The sequence below is a fragment of the Hemitrygon akajei genome, chromosome 8 (assembly GCF_048418815.1).
Source record: "Hemitrygon akajei chromosome 8, sHemAka1.3, whole genome shotgun sequence".
NCBI lineage: Eukaryota > Metazoa > Chordata > Chondrichthyes > Myliobatiformes > Dasyatidae > Hemitrygon > Hemitrygon akajei.
Genome location: NC_133131.1, coordinates 180,051,010 through 180,071,409, shown reverse-complemented (window position 1 = coordinate 180,071,409; position 20,400 = coordinate 180,051,010). Strand labels below are relative to the sequence as shown.

Genomic DNA, 20,400 nt, shown 5'->3' with positions numbered 1-20,400 from the left:
TAAAGTAAAGGATTTATAACCATTTTGGAATTGGCATGAACTTTTCCATTTTTAATCTGTAAATTATGCTTGTGTTGGCTAATTACATAGGAATCTGGATAAACCCTTCAAATTATCGGAGTTTGTTGTAACGCATTTATATATAAATCATCAATTTCGGATTTATTTCCTGGAATTTTCTGGAGGTAGGAGTAATCGTTGGTGTGCTCCAGGCCTGAGTACTTCGAAAGGGGTGGCACTTAGACTTGTCAGTCAAGCTCCTCCTACACGTGTCCGTGTATATATAAAAACCCTCACTCTGCCACTTGAGCTACAGGTGGTAGGTCTCGTAAGATCCACTTCGGTGTCTGGCCAAGAGACAGAACCTCGAATCGCCTCCTGCTACAGGTTGTATATTATTCCCAAACTGCGTTCGTGTGCTGTGTGACCTCAGGCCGACGTGGTAAAATGGGCTTTGGATGCATGGGGTGAGGGAGGGGGCGGGATGCATGGTGCGGAGGGCTAGGAAGTGGAGCTCTCTGCTCAGCTTCGCTTCACACCCTACCCCGGGATACACTTCCCGCTCGGACCAGCCGTTATGCAGAGTGTCCCCGCACAAACGGCGGGACCTCTTCCTCTGCAGCGTTCAGGGTCAACCTGGCATCCCTGCCTCTTGCCTCTCATCTCCATCTCCTCGTTCTTTACTGTCCGCAGGTAGTGGACTTGTTTCAGAAGCGGAGAGTGAGCTGTAAGTGGAAGAGGAGGGCAGATGAGTGGAAAAGGCGCCATTAAGGTAAGAGCGTGCCTGTTTCAGGAGCGACGGCTGACCGCGGGTGTTTGAAAAGTAGACTTTTAACTCGCAGCTTCCGGCAGCGAAGCAAAAAATGGGTAAGAGTGGGAAATCTGTAATCTACCTTTAGTTCAGGCAGTCATGTTCTTCACCTGCACGATGTGACATATTTAGGAGACATCCAGTGTCCAAGTGGCTAAATCTGCGGAAAGCTGCAGCTCCTGGTTATTCGTGTAAAGCGACAGGAATTGGAGATAATCCGATAATAACACGCGAGATAATCCGCAATGCCGAGAGCATCGACACTAAGAGTGTTAGACAGTTTACCACATCTGAGGGTAAAACCGTAGAGACCTGCTGACAACCAGGAGAGGTGAAAAGAGCAGGTAGACAGTTCTTTAGGGAAAAAGATGGTGTTCTTGTAGTGAAAATGGTTACCAGGATTTGCATAGGAATCTTGATTATTTGCGTAAATTGACAGGAATGGCAATTGAATTTTTATTTAGCTAAGTATGAGGTGTTACATTTTCAGAAATTGAGAGAAGCATTTTCCTGGTGAGTGGTAATGCAGTGGGGAGTGTTGAAGATCCTCTGTGGCCATTCTCTACAACAACAGGATACCTCTTTGTATTGTTGGGGATGAGATTTCATACACTGCTGAAGTAATGAGCCAGAAGGCTGCGAGTGAACGGCTGATCTCAGGAGCGAAGGCAGTCTTACTGCTCGGGTTAAAGAGAGGCAAGACTGCACAGGCGCATGATGTCAGCCAGTAGAACGGGAAAGGTTTAAAAAGAAACCCGCCATATCCAGCGGGCAGTGTTCGGAGAGGGCAGCGGAGTGAGAGGTAGCAGAGTGATAGGGCTTTGGCTCAATGGGCTTAGGCAGTAACGGGATGAGGCGAGGTAGGTTTAACTGTGTTAATTGCGGAAAGGAGGTAGTATGTGTGTGAGGCCGGTGTTCTGTGCTGGGTGTCAGATGTGAGAGGTCCTGGAGACTCCCAGCCTCCGGTACGGCCATATCTGCACCGGGTGTGTCGAGCTGCAGCTCCAGAAGGACCAAGTTAGGGAACTGAGTTAGATGCAGCTCGATGACCTTCACCTGGTCAGGGAGAGTGAGGAGGTGATAGACAGGAGTTATAGGCAGGTGGTCACACCGGGGCCACAGGAGACAGACAAGTGGGTCACAGTCAGGAGAGAGAAGGGGAAGAGTCAGGTACTAGAGAGTACACCTGTGGCCGTACTATTTGACAATAAGTACTCCTGTTTGAATACTGTTGGGGAGACAGCCTACCTGGGGGAAGCGACAGTGGCCGTGCCTCTGGCACAGAATCCGGCCCTGTGGCTCAGAAGGGTAGGGAAAGGAAGAGGAAGGCAGTAGTGATAGGGGACTCTATAGTTAGGAGGTCAGACAGGCGATTCTATGGATGCAGGAAAGAAACTCGGATGGCAGTTTGCTTCCTAGGTGCCAGGGTCACATCGCACTCAAGATATCCTGCAGTGGGAGGGAGAACAGCCAGAGGTCGTGGTACATATTGGTACCAATGACATGGGTAGGAAAAGGAAAGAGGTCCTGAAAGAAGACTACAGGGAGTTAGGAAGGAAGTTGAGAAGCAGGACCACAAAACAAGTAATCTCAGGATTACTGCCTGTGCCACGTGACAGCGAGAATAGAAATAGGATGAGGTGCAGGGTAAATTTGTAGCTGAGGGATTGGAGCAGGGGGCAGGGATTCAGATTTCTGGCTCATTGGGACCTCATGGAGCAGGTGTGACCTGTACAAAAAGGACGGGTTCCACTTGAATCCCAGGGGGACCAATATCCTGGCGGGGAGGTTTGCTAAGGCTACTGGGGAGAGTTTAAACTAGAATTGTTGGGGGGTGGGAACTGAACTGAAGAGACTGGGGAAGAGGAGGTTAGCTCACAAATAGAGAAAGCTTGTAGACAGTGCGAGAGGGAGGATAGGCAGGTGATAGAGAAGGGACGCGCTCAGGCCGACGGTTTGAGATGTGTCTATTTTAACGCAAGGAGTATTGTGAACAAAGCAGATGAGTGTAGAGTGTGGATCAGTACTTGGAGCTATGATGTTGTGGCCATTACAGAGACTTGGATGGCTCAGGGACAGGAATGGTTACTTGAAGTGCTGGGTTTTAGATGTTTCAGAAAGGACAGGGAGGAACGCAAAAGAGATGGGGGTGTGGCAATGTTGATCAGAGATAGTTTCACGGCTGCAGAAAAGGTGGACGCCACGGAGGGATTGTCTACGGAGTCTCTATAGGAATAGGAAGGGGTCAATAACTTTACTGGAGGGTTTTTATAGGCTGCTCAATAGTAACAGGGATATCGAAGAGCAGATAGGGAAACAGATCCTGGAAAGCTGCAATAATAACAGAGTTGGCATGATGGGAGATTTTAATTTCCCAGATATCGATTGGCATCTCCCTAGAGCAAGGGGTTTAGATGGGGTGGAGTTTGTTAGGTGTGTTCAGGAAGGTTTCTTGGCACAATATGTAGATAAGCCTACAAGAGGAGAGACTTTACTTGATTTGGTGTTGGGAAATGAACCTGGACAGATCTGTCAGTGGGAGAGCATTTTGGAGATGGTGATTATAATTCTATCTCTTTTACAATAGCATTGGAGAGAGATAGGGACAGACAAGTTAGTAAAGTGTTTAATTGGAGTAAAGGGAATTATGAGGCTATGAAGCAGGAAATTGGAAGCTTAAATTGGAAACAGATGTTCTTGGGGTACAGGAACCGTGGTGTACAAAGGCTGTAATAAATCTAGTCAAGAAGAAAAGAAAAGCTTACAAAAGATTCAAAGAACTAGGTAATGTTAGAGATCTAGAAGATTATAAGGCTAATAGGAAGGAGCTTAAGAAGGAAATTAAGGGCCAGAAGGGGACATGAGAAGGACTTGGCAGGCAGGATTAAGGAAAACCCCAAGGCATTCTACAAGTATGTGAAGAGCAAGTGGATAAGATGTGAAAGAATAGGACCTATCAAGTGTGACAGTGGGAAAGCGTGCATAGAACCGGAGGAAATAGCAGAGGTATTAAGTGAATACTTTACTTCAGTATTCACTATGGAAAAGGATCTTGATGATTGTAGTGATGACTTGCAGCAGACTGAAAAGCTTGACCATGTAGATATTAAGAAAGAGGATGTGCTGGAGCTTTTGGAAAGCATCAAGTTGCATAAGGCACCGGGACCATTCGAAATGTACCTCAGGCTACTGTGGAAGGTGAGGGAGGAGATTGCTGAGCCTCTGGTGATGATCTTTGCATCTCAATGGGGATGGGAGAGGTTCCGGAGGATTGGAGGTTTGCAGATGATGTTCGTTTATTCAAGAAAGGGAGTAGAGATAGCTCAGGAAATTATAAACCAGTGAGTCTTACCTCAGTGGTTGGTAAGTTGATGGAGAAGATCCTGAGAGGCAGGATTTATGAACATTTGGAGAGGCATAATATGATTAGGAATAGTCAGAATGGCTTTGTCAAGGGCAGGTTGTGCCTTACGAGCCTGATTGAATTTTTTGAGGATGTGTGACTAAACACATTGATGAAGGAAGAGCAATAGATGTAGTGTATATGGATTTTAGCAAGGCATTTGATAAGATACCCCATTCAAGGCTAAGGAGGCATGGGATCCAAGGGGACATTGCTTTGTGGATCCAGAACTGACTTGCCCACAGAAGGCAAAGAGTGGTTGTAGGCAGGTCATATTCTGCATGGAGGTCGGTGACCAGTGGAGTGCCTCAGGGACCTGTTCCAGGACCTTTACTCTTCGTGATTTTTTATAAATGTCCTGGATGAGGAAATGGAAGGATGGGTTAGTAAGTTTGCTGATGACACAAAGGTTGGGGGTGTTGTGAATAGTGTGGAGGGCTGTCAGAGGTTACAGCGGGACATTGATAGAATACAAAACTGGGCTGAGAAGTGGCAGATGGAGTTCAACCCAGATAATTGTGAAGTGGTTCATTTTGGTAGGTCTAATATGATGGCAGGATATAGTATTAATGGTAAGACTCTTGGCAGTGTGGAGGATTAGAGGGATCTTGGGGTCCAAGTCCATAGGATGCTTAAAGCAGCTGTGCAGGTTGACTCTGTGGTTAAGAAGGTGCACAGTGTATTGGCCTTCATCAATCGTGGAAGTGAATTTAGGATCCGAGAGGTAATGTTGCAGCTATACAGGACCCTGGTTAGACTCCACTTGGAGTACTGTCAAACACGAGGAAATCTGCAGATGCTGGAAATTCAAGCAACACACACAAAATGCTGGTGGAACACAGCAGGCCAGGCAGCATCTATAGGGAGAAGCACTGCCGACATTTTGGGCCGAGACCCTTGGTCAGGAGTAACTGAAAGAAAAGATAGTAAGAGATTTAAAAGTAGGAGCGGGTGGGGAAATACGACATGATAGGAGAAGACCTGAGGGGGTGGGATGAAGCTAAAAGCTGGGAAGGTGATTGGCAGAAGGAATGCAGAGCTGGAGAAGGGAAAGGATCATGGGATGGGAGGCCTAGGGAGAAAGAAAGGGGGAGGGGAGCACCAGAGGGAGATGGAGAACAGGTAGGGTGATGGGCAGCGAGAGAAAAAAAATAAGGGGGGAGTGGGGAAAATATTTAAAAAAATCAGGGATGGGGTAAAAAGGGGAGGAGGGGCACTAACAGAAGTTAGAGAAGTCAATGTTCATGCCATCAGGTTGGAGGCTACCCAGGCGGTATATAAGGTGTTGTTCCTCCAACCTGAGTGTGGCTTCATCTTGACAGTAGAGGAGGCCATGGATAGACATATCAGAATGGGAATGGGATGTGGAATTGAAATGTGTGACCACTGGGAGATCCTGCTTTCTCTGGCGGACCGAGCGTAGGTGTTCAGTGAAACGGTCTCCCAGTCTGCGCCGGGTCTCACCAGTATATAAAAGGCCACACCAGGAGCACCGGACGCAGTATACCACACCAGCCGACTCACAGGTGAAGTGTCACCTCACCTGGAAGGACTGTCTGGGGCCCTGAATGGTGGTGAGGGAGGAAGTGTAAGGGCAGGTGTAACATTTGTTCCATTTACAAGGATAAGTGCCAGGAGGGATATCGGTGGGAAGGGATGGGGGGGGGGGACGAGTGGACAAGGGAGTCACGTAGGGAGCGATCCCTGCGGAAAGCAGAAAGGGGAGGGGAGGGAAAGATGTGCTTGATAGTGGGATCCCGGTGGAGGTGGTGGAAGTTGCGGAGAATTATACGTTGGACCCAGAGGCTGGTGGGGTGGTAGGTGAGGACAAGGGAAACCCTATCCCGAGTGGGGTGAAGGGCAGCTGGGTGAGGGCAGATGTGCGGGAAATAGGAGAGATGGATTTGAGAGCAGAGTTGATGGTGGAGGAAGGGAAGCCCCTTTGTTTAAAAAAGGAAGACATCTCCTTCATCCTGGAATGAAAAGCCTCATCCTGAGAACAGTTGCAGTGGAAACGGAGGAATTGCAAAAAGGGGATAGCATTTTTGCAAGAGACAGGGTGGGAAGAGGAATAGTCCAGGTAGCTGTGAGAGTCTGTAGGCTTATAGTAGATATCAGTAGATAAGTCGTCTCCAGAGATGGAGACAGAAAGATCAAGAAAGGGGAGGGAGGTGTCAGAAATGGACCAGGTAAATTTGAGGGCAGGGTGAAAGTTGGAGGCAAAGTTAATGAAGTCAACGAGCTCAGCAAGCGTGCAGAAGGCAGCGCCAATGCAGTCTTCGATGTAGCGAGGGAAACAAGGGGGACGGATACCCGTATAGGCTTGGAACATGGGCTGTTCTACAAAGCCAACAAAAAGGCAGGCATAGCTGGGACCCATGCTGGTGCCCATGGCTACACCTCTTGTTTGGAGGAAGTGGGAGGAGAGTGGTGGTAGAGGGGAATTGGTTAGGTCAGAATCCACAAAGAAGCGGAGAGCTTTGAGACCTTCCTGGTGGGGGATGGAGGTGTATAGGGGCTGGACGTCCATGGGGAAAATAAGACGGTGGGGGCCAGGGAACTTAAAATCATTGAAAAAATTCAAAGCATGAGAAGTGTCACGAACATAGGTGGGAAGAGATTGAACCGGGGGGATAAGGCAGTGTCAAGGTATGCAGAAATGAGTTCAGTGCGGCAGGAGCAAGCTGAGACAATAGGTCTACCTGGACAGGCAGGTTTGTGGATCTTGGGTAGGAGGTAGAAATGGGAAGTGCGGGGTATGGGAACTATGAGGTTGGTGGCAGTGGATGGGAGAACCCAGAGCTGATAAGGTCGGTGATGGTGTGGGAGACAGTGGCCTGGTGCTCCTTAGTAGGGTCATGATCGAGGGGTAAATAAGAGGAGGTATCAGCGAGTTGTCGCTGTGCCTCAGCCAGGTAGAGGTCTGTACGCCAGACTACAACAGCACCCCTCTTATCTGCTGGTTTTATAGTGAGGTTGGGATTGGTGCGGAGGGAGTGGAGAGCAGAGCATTCGGAAGTGGAACAAGGTGTGGTGAAGACGAGACAGTTGATGTCCTGTCCGCAGTTAGCAATAAAGAGATCCAGAGCAGGCAGAAGACCAGTCCATGAAGAGGAGGAGGGTTGAAGATGGGAGAAGGGGTCATCGGTGGGGATGGGAGAGTCCTTGCCGAAGAAGTATGCTCGGAGACGGAACCGGCGATAGAAGAGTTCAGTGTCATGGCGTACGCAGAACTCGCTGAGGTGTGGGCGAAGGGGGACAAAGCTGAGGCCCTTACTGAGGACATAGCGCTCTGCCTCAGAGAGTTGAAGGTCCGAGGGAATGGTAAAGACCCAGCACGGATGAGAGATGGGATCAGAGAGGGGAGGGGGGAGGCTGGTGGTGTCAGTGGAGAGGGGAGGGTTGGGGTGAGAGGAAGCTGGAGCCTCTGAGGGTCCAGAAGCTGACGATGGGATCTGAGGGAGAGGGGATTGCAGAGTGGTGGTGGGGGAAGGGGAGATGGGAGTCACAGTCGCAGCAAGTGAAGACCCGGCCTGAAGTTCAAGGCTGGAGTTGCAGCTGGAGGCTGCGCAATCGCTTTGAAGGTGTCCATGGTCATTGGAACCCGCATTGATGGTGCTGGAGTCCAGGCTTTGAATATGCCCCAGATCGATGGCGGGCAGGGGGGTAATGATCCGAAGTTCATGCCTGCTAGTAGTGGAGCCAGCAGGCTCTGGGGTCTACAGATGGAAGATCTTGTAATCCGTGCAGGACGTGATAAAGTCAAAGAAAGGGCGATTGCACGCGTGGATCTGACGGAGGATGAAATTACGGACAGGTCCATTACAAATGGAGATAAAGGTGTCCCGGAAGCATGGAAGGGATTGTGATAGGGACGCCAGGTACCTTCTGATGGTGGAGAGTGTCGCCCTCAGGGGACTGTGCTCAGTTCTGGTTGCTTCACTACAGGAAGGATGTGCAGAGGAGATTTACAAGAATGTTTGCTTGGTTTGGGGATCATGCCTTATGAGCATAGGTTGACTGAACTCGGCCTTTTCTCCTTGGAGCGACGGAGGCTGAGAGATGACCTGATGGAGGTGTATAAGTTGATGAGAGGCATTGATTGTATGGATAGTCAGAGGCTGTTGCACAGTGCTGAACTGGTTGTCACAAGAGGAAGCATGTTTAAGGTGCTGGAGAGTAGGAACAGAGGAGATGTCAGGGGTAAGTTTTTTTTACTCAGAGAGTGGTGAGTACGTGGAATGGGCTGCCAGCAACGGTGGTGGAGGCAGATACAATAGGGTCTTTTAAGAGACTTTAAAGAGATAGGTACATGGAGCTTAGAAAAATTGAGGACTATATGTAAGCCTAGTAATTTCTAAGGTAGAGACATGTTTGGCACAACTTTGTAGTCTGAAGGACTTGTATTGTGCTGTAGGTTTTCCATGTTTCTAATTACCCCAATGATACCCGATAGAACCAAGCCCCAGTGCCAGCAGAAACTGAAACATAGCTGAGCTGAATCTGTGTTTAAGGAGCTGGCATAAAGGCCAGGAATTCCTGTTCTTGAATAATTGAAATCTCTGCTGGAGCAGAGGGCACCTTTACTTGAAGAGGAATCAATACATTGGGAGTGAGTTATTTTGGCAAAATTTGCAACCATATCAAATAAATTGGCAGCAATGCTGCACTGAGCAGTGGAGAAACAAATGGGAAATCAGAGGCACATTGTGCAGTCTGTGAGAGCAAGTTTAGTAGACAGAATAGTCAGCAGCTGCTTCACCATTTTCTTTCCCTTTTCCCACTGACCCACCAGAACCCTATCACCCTCTTTCTTTCCCAAACCTGTCTCTGCAATCTGCCCTCCAGCTCCCCTCTCCCCCCCCCCTCCATTTATACCATGTTCCACCATTCTGTCCTAACCGATTCTATGATCTTCAGCCCATTGTTGCTTCCACCTGTCACCATTCAGCTTCTCACCATTCAGTCTCAGCCCATCCTGTCGGCCTATCATCCACCAATCTTCTCTGGTAGATCTTGGTCCTTCCCTGCAGCTTTTTATACTTGTTATCTGAACACTAACATTCCAACCAGGTAAATGATTTAAACCAAAACATTGACCATCCATTCCTTCTGTAGATAGTGCCTGTTCCTTTGAGTTATTCCAGTGCCCTGCTCCAGATTTTCAACATCTGCAGTCTCTCGTGTGTTATGCTCGAGAATGAATTCATGAGAATGATCAGGTATATGCGAGAGGCTTTGACACGGCTGATGTCTACGTAGAACAGCAAAGCACAGGAACAGGATATTTGGCACACAATATTGTGCTGAACCAGCTGAAAAGCAAATCAAAAATGCCCAAATACTAACCCCTCCTACCTACACAATGCCTATATCCCTCTATCTTCCTTACATCCTTGTGCCTATCCAAACATCTCTGAAAGCCTCCAATGTATTTACCACTGTTACCATACAAGGAAGCATTCCAGGCATCCACCACTCCAAGTAAAACACTTATCCCTCATATTCCCCTTTTAGCCTATCTCCTCTCATTTTCAGCACATTCCACCTCATTTTAGACATTTCAACCCTGGAAAATAGATATTCCCTGTCTACTCCGTCTATGCCTCTCAGATCTCCCCATAGCTTCTCCTCTCCAGTGTAAATAAGCCCTATGTATCCAGTCATTCAGGAGATCATATGTCCTTTACACCAGACAACATACTTGTAAACCTCTTCTGCACCCTCTGCAAAGCCTCAACTTCCTTCCTATAGTGAGATGACCAGAACTGTCTTCAGGGATCGCTCCCTACGCAACTCCCTGGTCCACTTGTCCCTCCCCACTGATCTTCCTCCTTGTACATTTCCTTACAAGCGACACAAGTGCCACGCCTGCCCCTACACTGCCTTCCTCAATACCATTCCAGGCCCCAAACAGTCCTTCCAGGTGAGGTGACACTTCACTTGCGAATCTGTTGGGGTCAGATCATCTACTTTATCCAGAGCTCCCAGTGTGGCCTGCTGTATATTGGTGAGACCTGACCTAAGTTAGGAGACTGCTTCACATGGGATCTACCACAGTGAGACCTCCTGGTGGCCACCCATTTCAATGATGGCATAAATAGCAATTATAGACCTGTTAGCCTGACATCAGTGGTTGGGGAGTTGTTGCAATTGATTGTTAGGGATGAGATCATAGTGTACCTGGAGGCACTTGACAAGATAGACCAAAGCCAGCATGGTTTCCTGGGAGGAAAATCCTGGCTGACTAATCTAATGCAAATTGTTGAGGAAATTACAAGCAGGATTGACAAAGGAGATGCAGTAGATGTGGTCTACTTGGATTTTTAGAAGGCCTTTGAAAAGGTGCCACACATGAGGCTGCTTAGCAAGATGAGAGCCCACGGAATTACAGGGGAGTTACTAGCATAGGTGGAGCATTGGCTGATCAGTAGAAAACAGAGTGCGAATAAAGGGATCCTTTTCTGGCTGGCTGCCAGTTACCAGTGGAGTTCCACAGCAGCTGGTGTTGGGACTGCTGCTTTTGACAATGTATGTCAATGATTTGGACAATTGGATTAATGGATTTGTGGCTAAATTTGCCAATGATTCAAAGATAGGTGGAGGAGTGGGTAGTGTTGAGGAAACAGAGAGATTTAGATAGTTTAGGGGAATGGCAAAGAAGTTGCAAATGAAATGCAGTGTTAGAAAGTGTACGGTCATTCACTCTGGTGGAAGAAGTAAATGGGCAGAGTATTATTTAGATAGGGAGAAAATTCAAAATCCTGGAATGCAAAGGAACTTGAGAGTCCTTCTGCAGGATACCCAAAAGGTTAACCTCCAAGTTGAGTCAGTGGTGCAGAAGGCAAATGCAATGTTTGCATTCATTTCTAGAGGTATAGAATATAAGAGCAGGGATGTGATATTGAGTCTCTTAGGCACTCGAGAGACCACACTTGGAGTATTGTGTGCAGTTTTGTGCTCCTTATTTTAGAAAGGATATACTGACATCGGGGAGGGTTCAGAGAAGATTCACAAGAATGATTCCAGGAATGAAAGGGTTACCATGATGAATGTCTGGCAGCTCTTGGACTGTATTCCCTGGAGTTCAGGAGAATGGGGGGGGGGGGGGGGATCTCATAGAAACATTCTGAATGTTAAAATGCCTGAACAGATTAGATATGGCAAAGTTATTTCCCATGGTAGGGGATTCTAGGACAAAAGGGCAAGACTTCAGGATTAAATGAGGTCCTTTTAGAACTGAGATGTGGAGAAATTACATTAGTCAGATGGTGGGAAATCTGTGGAATTTGTTGCCACAGGTGACTGTGGAGGCCAAGTACATATTGGGTACATATAAGACAGAGATAGATTAGCCAGGGCATCAAAGGGTATGGGGAGAAGACAGGGGAGTAGGGATGACTGGAAGAATTGGATAAGCCCATGATTGAATGGGGGTGCAGACTTGTGGGCCAAATGGCCTGCTTCTGCTCCTATAATTTATGGTTTTAAAATAAGGCATGAATTGCCTAGCCAGACAAGGTGAAGGAGAATCATAAGAGATTCTGCAGATATGTTAAGAGAAAAATGATGTGCAAGGAGCGGAAATGTAATCCATACATGGAGCTAACTGAAACGGCAGAAATCATAAATGCACCTTTGCATCTATATTTACTCAGGAGATAGATACGGAGTCTTTGTGGGAGAAACCAGAGAGTGGTAGCACATGGCTGTCTCTTAGATTGGAGGGTTTGGTTTGTTAGATCAGCGAGCTCCAAGATTGGAAACTCACTGCTGTGAAGAACTGCAGTTTGAATGCAGCTGGTAATCATGAACTGTGACAGGGCACCAGCCACCTTGCAAAGGAAAGTAGAGACATTAGAGGGAAGAATTAAACTGTTCCATAGATGTACTGAGAGAAGTCGTCCACAGGCACCATCTTTAGTACCTCCTTCACTTCAACTCTGAGATACCCCGACAAGATGTGAAGTTTTTTGAAAAGACATCTGAAGTAATTTATTTCACTAGGAAGTAGCCATGGAGGTTGTTTGCAACATCCTTTGTCAAAGTCCAGCATGGCAGATTGATCTGGAAGGTTAGGTTGCATGGGATTCAGGAGGATCTAGTGAGGTGAATTCAGAATTGTCTTTATCATGGAATGCAGAGGCTGATGGTTGAAAGGTGAAGTCCAGTTTAAAAACATAGAAAACCTACAGCACGATGCAGGCCCTTCGTCCCACAAAGCTGTGCCGAACATGTCTTTACCTTAGAACTACCCAGGTTTACCCATAGCCCTCTATTTTTCTAAGCTCCATGTATCCATCCAGGAGTCTCTTAAAAGACCCTGTCATTTCCACCTCCACCACCGCTGCCAGCAGCCTATTCCACGTACTCACCACTCTCAGCATAAAAAAAATCTTACCACTGACATCTCCTCTGTACCTACTTCCAACCACATTAAAAATATGCCCTCTTGTGCCAGCCATTTCAGCCCTGGGAAAAAACCTCTGACTATCCACATGATCAAAGCCTCTCATTATCTTATACACCTCTATCAGGTCACCTGTCATCCTCCATCGCTCCAAGGAGAAAAGGCCAAGTTCACTCAACTTATTCTCATAAAGCATGCTCCCCAATCCAGGCAACAACCTTGTTAATCTCCTCTGCACCCTTTCTATAGTTTCTACGTCCTTCCTGTAGTGAGGCAAATAGAACTGAGCACAGTACTCCAAGTGGGGTCTGACCAGGGTCCTATATATACACAACTTCTCAGCTCTTATCTCAATCCCAGAACTGATGAAAGCCAATGCACTGTATGCCTTCTTAACCACAGATACAACCTGCAAAGCAGCTTTGAGTACTTAGACTCCGATCCCTCTGATCCTCCACACTGCCAGGAGTCTTGCCATTAATTCCATATTTGGAGGCAATTGACTAGTGGGTTGCTTCAAGAGTCAGAGTTGGGTCTTTTATTAATTATTTGTGTAAACAATTTGCATGTGAAGGTACAATCAGTAAGTTTGCTATTAATATTACATTAAGGGCTCTTGCTGATGATGAAGAAATCTTGAACACAAGAGATTCTTCAGATGCTGATAATCCCAAGTAACAATTTATGCACTGGGTGCATGCTATGTTGAACAAAATTTCCTGTCTGCACATGATCAACAACCTGAGTCTCATTAATGTACAATCATATCTGAGACATGGATAACATTACGCTGAAACAGTGCATGCATTTGGGCAAAGCACAGGCAAATGGGGGTAGCATGATGGCCGCCTTTAGTAGGATATGGCTGTTGGGCTAATAGATCATTCCTGTGCTGTAGGTCTCAGACTCTCTCAGGACCTCCAGCTTAGCAGGCAGATAGCCAGTGTAAAGAGATGAAGATATTGTGGTGGTGAGGAAGTGGCTGGTATGTGAAAGGCAGAATTCAGGAGAGAAATGGAGGCAGGTGGGGGAGAGGAAGGGAAAGGTGGGGTGGGGTGGGGCAGCGGTTTGGAGTCAGTGGTTGGTGCCTGACACATAGATACAGACAGGGAAGGGGAGATGGAACCAATATAGCAATGGGGCAGTCATTGTTATGGGTTGTGAATGCCATGGACACTTTCTACTCCACAATTCCCCTAACAGTCTGTGTTTGAAAGATTGTCGCAGTTGCATTCACTCAGATTCTGGAAATCTCTCCCGTTACCACCGTCCACTCCGAAATGTTTGAGGGCATTTCAGTAAAACCCTTCTTTTCTGTTCAGGCCACCCAGAAGGGTGATGGAGGGGGCGGTGGCATGTCTTCTGAAGATGCCCTGGAACTGGCGAAAGCTACTGCTGAGGTTGCTGCTGCAGCAGCCCTGGTTGTTCAAACTATGGACGTCCTGCAATCTGCAGAGAAGTGGGCAGCCGGTCTTGGGGTACTGGGCCCTGTTATTGGGGTGGCTTCACTCATTGTTAAACTAGCCCTGGGCAACCAGGACAGCCCAGAGATGGCCTTCATGAAGGAGGAGTTTCAGGCTGTCAGGCAACATTTGGATATGATCACAGAGCAGGTTTCGGAAGTCCTTCAGGAGATCGAGAAAAGCACCGTCAACAATCAGTACTTCCCCATTGAGGAAAACATCAAGAGTCAGTTTAGGAAATATATCGATATCCTAGATGCAAAGGAAGAGTACCGGGAAAAGGAGACGGAAGAGTTCCTCAAACACTTTGACTCGAGCAAGGCAGACCAGAACCTCCACACTCTGTACGATGGAATAATGGGTACGACTGCCATCTTCGGCAAATCCATCCTGGACACCGCCATGAATTTTGATCAGAGGAACCGGCGCCTGATGGAGAGTCTCTGCGCCCGACTGAATGATCTCTTCTGTATCGGCCTGATCGCCGTGTTGGGACATGCTGGCATCACCGGGAATGACGCAAAGGCACTGGAGGACGAATGGAATGAGAAATTGGAGAAGATGAAGAATAGGATGCAAGAGATGGTAGATCGGTGCATCAATGAGTTTGCAGAGCAGGCAGAGATAGAGATCAAGAATCTGGTAAAGAAGAGGGGTAAGAAATACCATGTGGACTGCACCACTTACTTACTGGATCACCTGAAGAAGAAGTATAATTGGGTCTGGTGGGCAGTACGGGTTTATGACCCCCTCACTGGGTCTGATGCCCATTATGTTCTGGGTCGGAACCACTTTACGATCTTTGGCGTCAGTAATATGAATGTTGTAATCTCCTACAGCACCAACCCTAAGCCAATTGACAGCACCCACATCGTGAATTTGATGAAAGGGAAAGACGGATGGAATGATGCAAAAGCTGTGGCAGAGCATATCTTCAAGAATCTTGGCTCTGAGCATCTTGTCCACACAGTGAAACGCTTCAGTGCTCTGTGGGAAATCAACACTTTAGGCCCTAGATACTACTTTTTTAAAACCTATGGTGGGGTCACCCTGTGTGTCCACACACCGTAAGACCCTGTGTGCCTGAAAATTCCATATAATCCCTGCTGTGCCTGGACATGCCATAGAATCGCTCACTGTCACAATCACGTAATATAAACACGCTTTCTGCAAAACCGTGGTATCTCCAGCAGCCTCCATACCTCTCCTCATTCTGCCCTGGGTCCTGACAGACATACTCATGACATCCCTGCTTCTGCTTCCAGAGACACTTCACCTCTGCACTGTCGCCAGCACTGTGAAACCCCGAGTTACTGGGCCTGACACGACCCACACCGTGTAATGAATGCACCCCTTTGTCAATGTGAAAGGCTCCCCCATCAGTCCTTGTCTTCTCAACAGGGTACCGAGCCCTTCCGGTCGCCGAGTCTCCATTTCCATTAACACCTCCACCCTCACTGTCCAGTGAGGAGGGGGAAATAGATCCAAACCTCTCTAGATCTGACCACGCAGTGGGGGAAGGGGCAGTTCAGAGCAGTCTGAGTAAACTGCGACGGGGTGATGGAAACAGAATGGTTGGTTCTGTCAGTTCATGGTACAGTCTATTCCCCATAATAATTCACCACCTTCCACCAAACAGATTTTCAAAGCCCCCATCCTGAGAATATGCTGGGGTTAAAGCTGTGCTGCGAGAGGAAGACTAACAGCAGATAAACCAGAACACCAGGCTGTAAGTCTGTCTGTCCGAGGACCATTGTTCCCCAATCAAGGGCAGCTTGAGATGATGCAACTGTTTTATTTTCTTGTAATGATTGCTTGGGACTCTGGAAATAAAGCTGATTGTTAGCTTGCTTGGGAATATGCTGAATAAATGCAAATGAAAGGCACAAAGTCTGGTGATCGTCACTCACACTGCATTTAGTTTACATTGAACAATACAACACATCAACGAGCACTTTGGCCCATGATGTCGTGCAAACCCTCTAAAATACACAGCCAGGTTATTCCCTTATACATTTCATCCCTGGTGGGAAAAAAAAACACTGGTGCTCTGTTCTATCTACATGTCCCAATTTCATACAGATGGTTCAAGTCTCCTCTCAGCCTCTACTGCTCCAGACAAATAACATGTTAGAAAACCTACAACACAATACAAGTCCTTCGGCCCACAATGCTGAGCTGAACATGTACTTACTTTAGAAATTACCTAGGGTTACCCATAGCCCTCTATTTTTCTAAGCTCCATGTTCATATCCAGGAATTTCTTAAAAAGACCTATTGTATCTGCCTCCACCACCGTCGCCAGCAGCCTATTCCATGTACTCAACACTCTCTGCATAAAAAAACTTACCCCTGACATCTCCTCTGTACTGACTTCCAACCACCTTAAAACTATGCCCTCTCATGTTGGCCATTTCAGCCCTGGGAAAAAGCTTCTGATTATCCACACAACCAATGCCTCTCATCATCTTATACACCTCTATCAGGCCACCTCTCATTCTCCATCACTCCAAGGAGAAAAGGCCAAGTTCACTCAACTCATAATGCATGCTCCCCAATCCAGCCAACATCCTTGTAAATTTCCTCTGCACCCTTTCTGTAGTTTCCACATCCTTCCGGTAGTGAGGTGACTAGAACTGAGCACAGAACTCCAAACAGGGTCTGAGCAGGCTCCTATGCAGTTGTAACATTAGCTCTCGGCTCTTTAACTCAATACCACGGTTGATGAAGACCAATGCACATTATGCCTTCTTAACCACATAGTTAACCTGGACAGCAGCTTTGAGTCCTATGGACTCGGACCCCAAGGTCCCTCTGACCCTCCACACTGCAAAGTCTTACCACTAATGCTATATTCTGCCATCATATTTGACCTACCTCAACATGCCCCTGGTTGAACTCCATTTCCACTTCTCAGCCCAGTTTTCCATGCTATTGATATCCTGCTGTAACCTCTGAAAGCCCTCCACACTATCCAAAACAATGCCAACTTTTGTGTCATCGGTAATTTTATGAACTGTAACTTTTTAGAAACTAACCATATAACAATTACAGCATGGAACTCAGCCCTTCTAGTCCGTGCTAACCAGCAGCAAGAGATTTCATACTGAGCCGGGTTTTAATGTTAAAACCACTATCTTTATTAGTATCTACTTATAATATAGTAACCTAACGAAATAAATGAAAGTTAACAGTGTTATGTGTGTATATGTGTAACTATCAAGCTTAGGAATAGTTATTAAAGTCTTAGGATGGAAAAGTAGTAAGATTCAGTAATCCACGGAATAAATGATGGAGAGAGATTTTTGTAATCCACGTTGTAATATAGAGAGAAGGTAAGTACGAGGTATTCCACAGGTTCCACGTCAGGTAAACAAAATAATAGTCGCAGAAGATCTTGTCAGGGAATTGGTCTGAATTATCACCAAAAGTGACCTGTCATAGGAATACCGTCTTCGAATGGTTACCACACAACATCCTGATTCCAGGCAAAGGGCCAACAAAAGTGATACCATGGGATACCTCAACAAATCCACACATATGGATTATACGAATTGACAGTCACACATCCGTTGTGCACTGCGTGCTGATAATCAATCCAAACTTTTGGGTATCAAGAAGTTCCAAACCATAACAGTGACAGGCTGAAGTTTCAGCAGCCTGTCCAGTTTCTCCCCTCTCTCTCTCTCACTCACTCAGGCACTCTTAAAGTAACACTCACAGTACGAGCCTGCATGTCTCGTGACAGTAAATTTACTAACTCATCCTTCCACATCCTCATTCAGGTCATTTATAAAAATCATGATGAAAAGCGGGTCCCAGAACAGATCCCTGAGGCACACCACTGGCCACCATCCTCCATGCAGAATATGACCCGTCTACAACCACTCTTTGCCTTCTGTGGGCAAGCCAATTTTGAATCCACAAAGCAAGCTCACTTTGGATCCCATGCCTCCTTACTTTCTCAATAAGCCTTGCATGGAGTACCTTATCAAATGCCTTGCTAAAATCCATTACCACTACGTCTACGGCTCTACCTTCATCGATGTGTTTTGTTACGGATTCAGCAACAATAAATATACAAGTGAGGCAGGGTTTTTTATAACAAATAAAACATTTACTAAACACTGAAAAACAAATCCCCAAAAGTAAACAAACCACTAATGTAACCGGAAATCAGCTGCTGTGCGGCAGCTTAAACAGTTCTTAAAGGAATAAAGCGAAAACAGTTCTTAAAGCGATGTTGCAAAAACAGTTTTTCAAAGTAGTACTGCAAAAGTTCAAAATGCTTACAGTCCATTAAAGGAGAGACTTTTTAGACGATTTAAATTCTCTTTCATGTTGTGTTGTTGTGGTTCCCAGTCGAACTATACTTTTCCCAGAGAATTTACGAAGATGAAAATGAAACGGCTTAAAGGCTTTCCTTTACAAAACTGTACCCAACCCTTTCTGCTATTATTCACAGGGGTTACCACGGGGTCAGCCAACGAATTCCTTCTGAATGAGGATCAAACAAGGTCGAACCTGTTTCACCGTCAAAATCTACTTTCCTCGATCTTTTAGCTCCCAAACTCCGATCTTCACTCTCCACTGATTTTTAACTGGCAGTATTATAAAGAAACTGTTGGCAATGACCTTTTAAACTTTAGGCATTAAATAAAACTCCACCTTTCAACCAAACTGCATCATAATATTGGACCATGCAGTGGCATGGAGTCAAAATGGCAAATCCAGCCACGAACTGCCCCTGTAAAAAAAAACTTGTCACATGACCTCTACTGGTGGGGAAAATGACATCACTCCACCATCACAAGACCACTACCTTAAGTCCAGTATAGCTTCAACACCACTGTCACGTGACAAGTACAAGATACCCAAGGGTACGTAACAGTTTAGTCACATCCTCAAAAAATTCAATCAGGCTCATAAGGCATGACCTGCCCTTGACAAAGCCATGTTGACTATTCCTAATCATACTATGCCTCTCCAAATGTTCTTAAATCCTGCTTCTCAGAATCTTCTCCATCAACTTAACAACCACTGTAGTAAGACTCACTGGTCTATAATTTCTTGGGCTATCTCTACTCACTTTGCTGAATAACGGAAAAACATTTGCAACCCTCCAATCCTTCGGAACCTCTCCCATCCCTATTGATGATGCAAACATCATTGCCTGAAGCTCATCAATCTCCTTCCTTGCCTTTCACAGTAGCCTGTGGTATATCTTGTCGGGTCCCGGTGAGTGTTCCAGCTTGGTATGAACATCGAATTCTCCAACTTCCAGTAATTCCCTCCCTCTCCCTTCCCCCATTCCACTTTCACTCTGTCTCCTCTTCTAGCTGCCTATCACCTGTCTCATGATTCTGCCTTCTTCTACTACCCATAGTACTTTCCCCTTAGATTCCTTCTTCACCTCTCCTGCCTATCCCCTCCCTGCTTCCCCTCCCCCATCCCTTGTTCTTTCCTTTGATTGGTTTTCCACCCTCCCCCCACCTTCTTTATGGGGCCTTTGCCCCTTCCTTCTTCAGTACTGACGAAGAGTCTTGGCCTGAAACGTTGACTGCTCATTTCAACGGTTGCTGCCTGACCTGCTGAGTTCATCCAGCTGGCTTGTATGTGTTGAGTATTCCAACTTGATGCTTTCCAAAATCTCAAGTGCATCATCTTTCTTAATGTTTATATGCTTAAACTTTTCAGTCTGCTGTAAGTCATCCCTGCATTCGCCAAGGTCCTCTTTCATAGTGAATACTGAAGCAAATTATTCATTTAGTACCTCCGCTATTTCTTCTGGTTCCATACACATTTTTCCACTGTAACACTTTATTGGTCCTATTCTCTCACGTCTTATCCTCTCGCTGTTCACATACTTGTAGAATGCCTTGGGTTTTCCTTAATCCTGCTCACCAAGGTATTCTCATGGTCCCTTCTGACTCTCCTAATTTCATTATTATGGTTTTCTAGATTTCTATAATTACCAAGGTTTTTAACCTTTCGTACGCTTTTCTTTTCTTCTTGACTAGATTCCTATACGCTACCATCCTTTCTCTATCTCATTGGAACGTACCTACGAGAACACCATGCAAGTATCCCCTTAAAGTTTGCCACATTTCTGCCGTACATTTCTCTAAGAACATCTGTTCCCAATTTATGCTTCCAAGTTTCTGCCTGATAGCCTCATATTTCCCCTTACGCCAATTAAACACTTTCCTAACTTGCCGTTCCTATTCCTCTCCAATGCTACAGTAAAGGAGATAGAATTGTGATCACTATCTGCAAAATGCTCTCCCACTGATAGACCAGCCACCTGACCAGG

General features: G+C 46.3%; 1 protein-coding gene across 1 annotated transcript; it reads left to right on the top strand.

The window, feature by feature from the left end:
* Positions 1 to 304: 304 nt before the first annotated feature.
* LOC140732493 (protein rapunzel-like) lies at positions 305 to 15,945 on the top strand. Its single transcript, XM_073055257.1, has 3 exons — positions 305 to 387; positions 694 to 772; positions 13,947 to 15,945. Exons 2-3 carry the CDS (start codon positions 749 to 751, stop codon positions 15,156 to 15,158), a joined length of 1,236 nt encoding a protein of 411 aa, XP_072911358.1. The 5' UTR covers positions 305 to 387; positions 694 to 748; the 3' UTR covers positions 15,159 to 15,945.
* The last annotated feature ends 4,455 nt before the right edge of the window (positions 15,946 to 20,400 follow it).

Excerpts from the sequence above, each read along its gene's own strand:
- LOC140732493 (XM_073055257.1), top strand. The coding sequence starts at position 749 with ATGAGTGGAAAAGGCGCCATTAAG. Across the intron at positions 773-13,946 it reads GTGGAAAAGGCGCCATTAAG|GCCACCCAGAAGGGTGATGG; the intron begins GTAAGAGCGTGC and ends TTTTCTGTTCAG.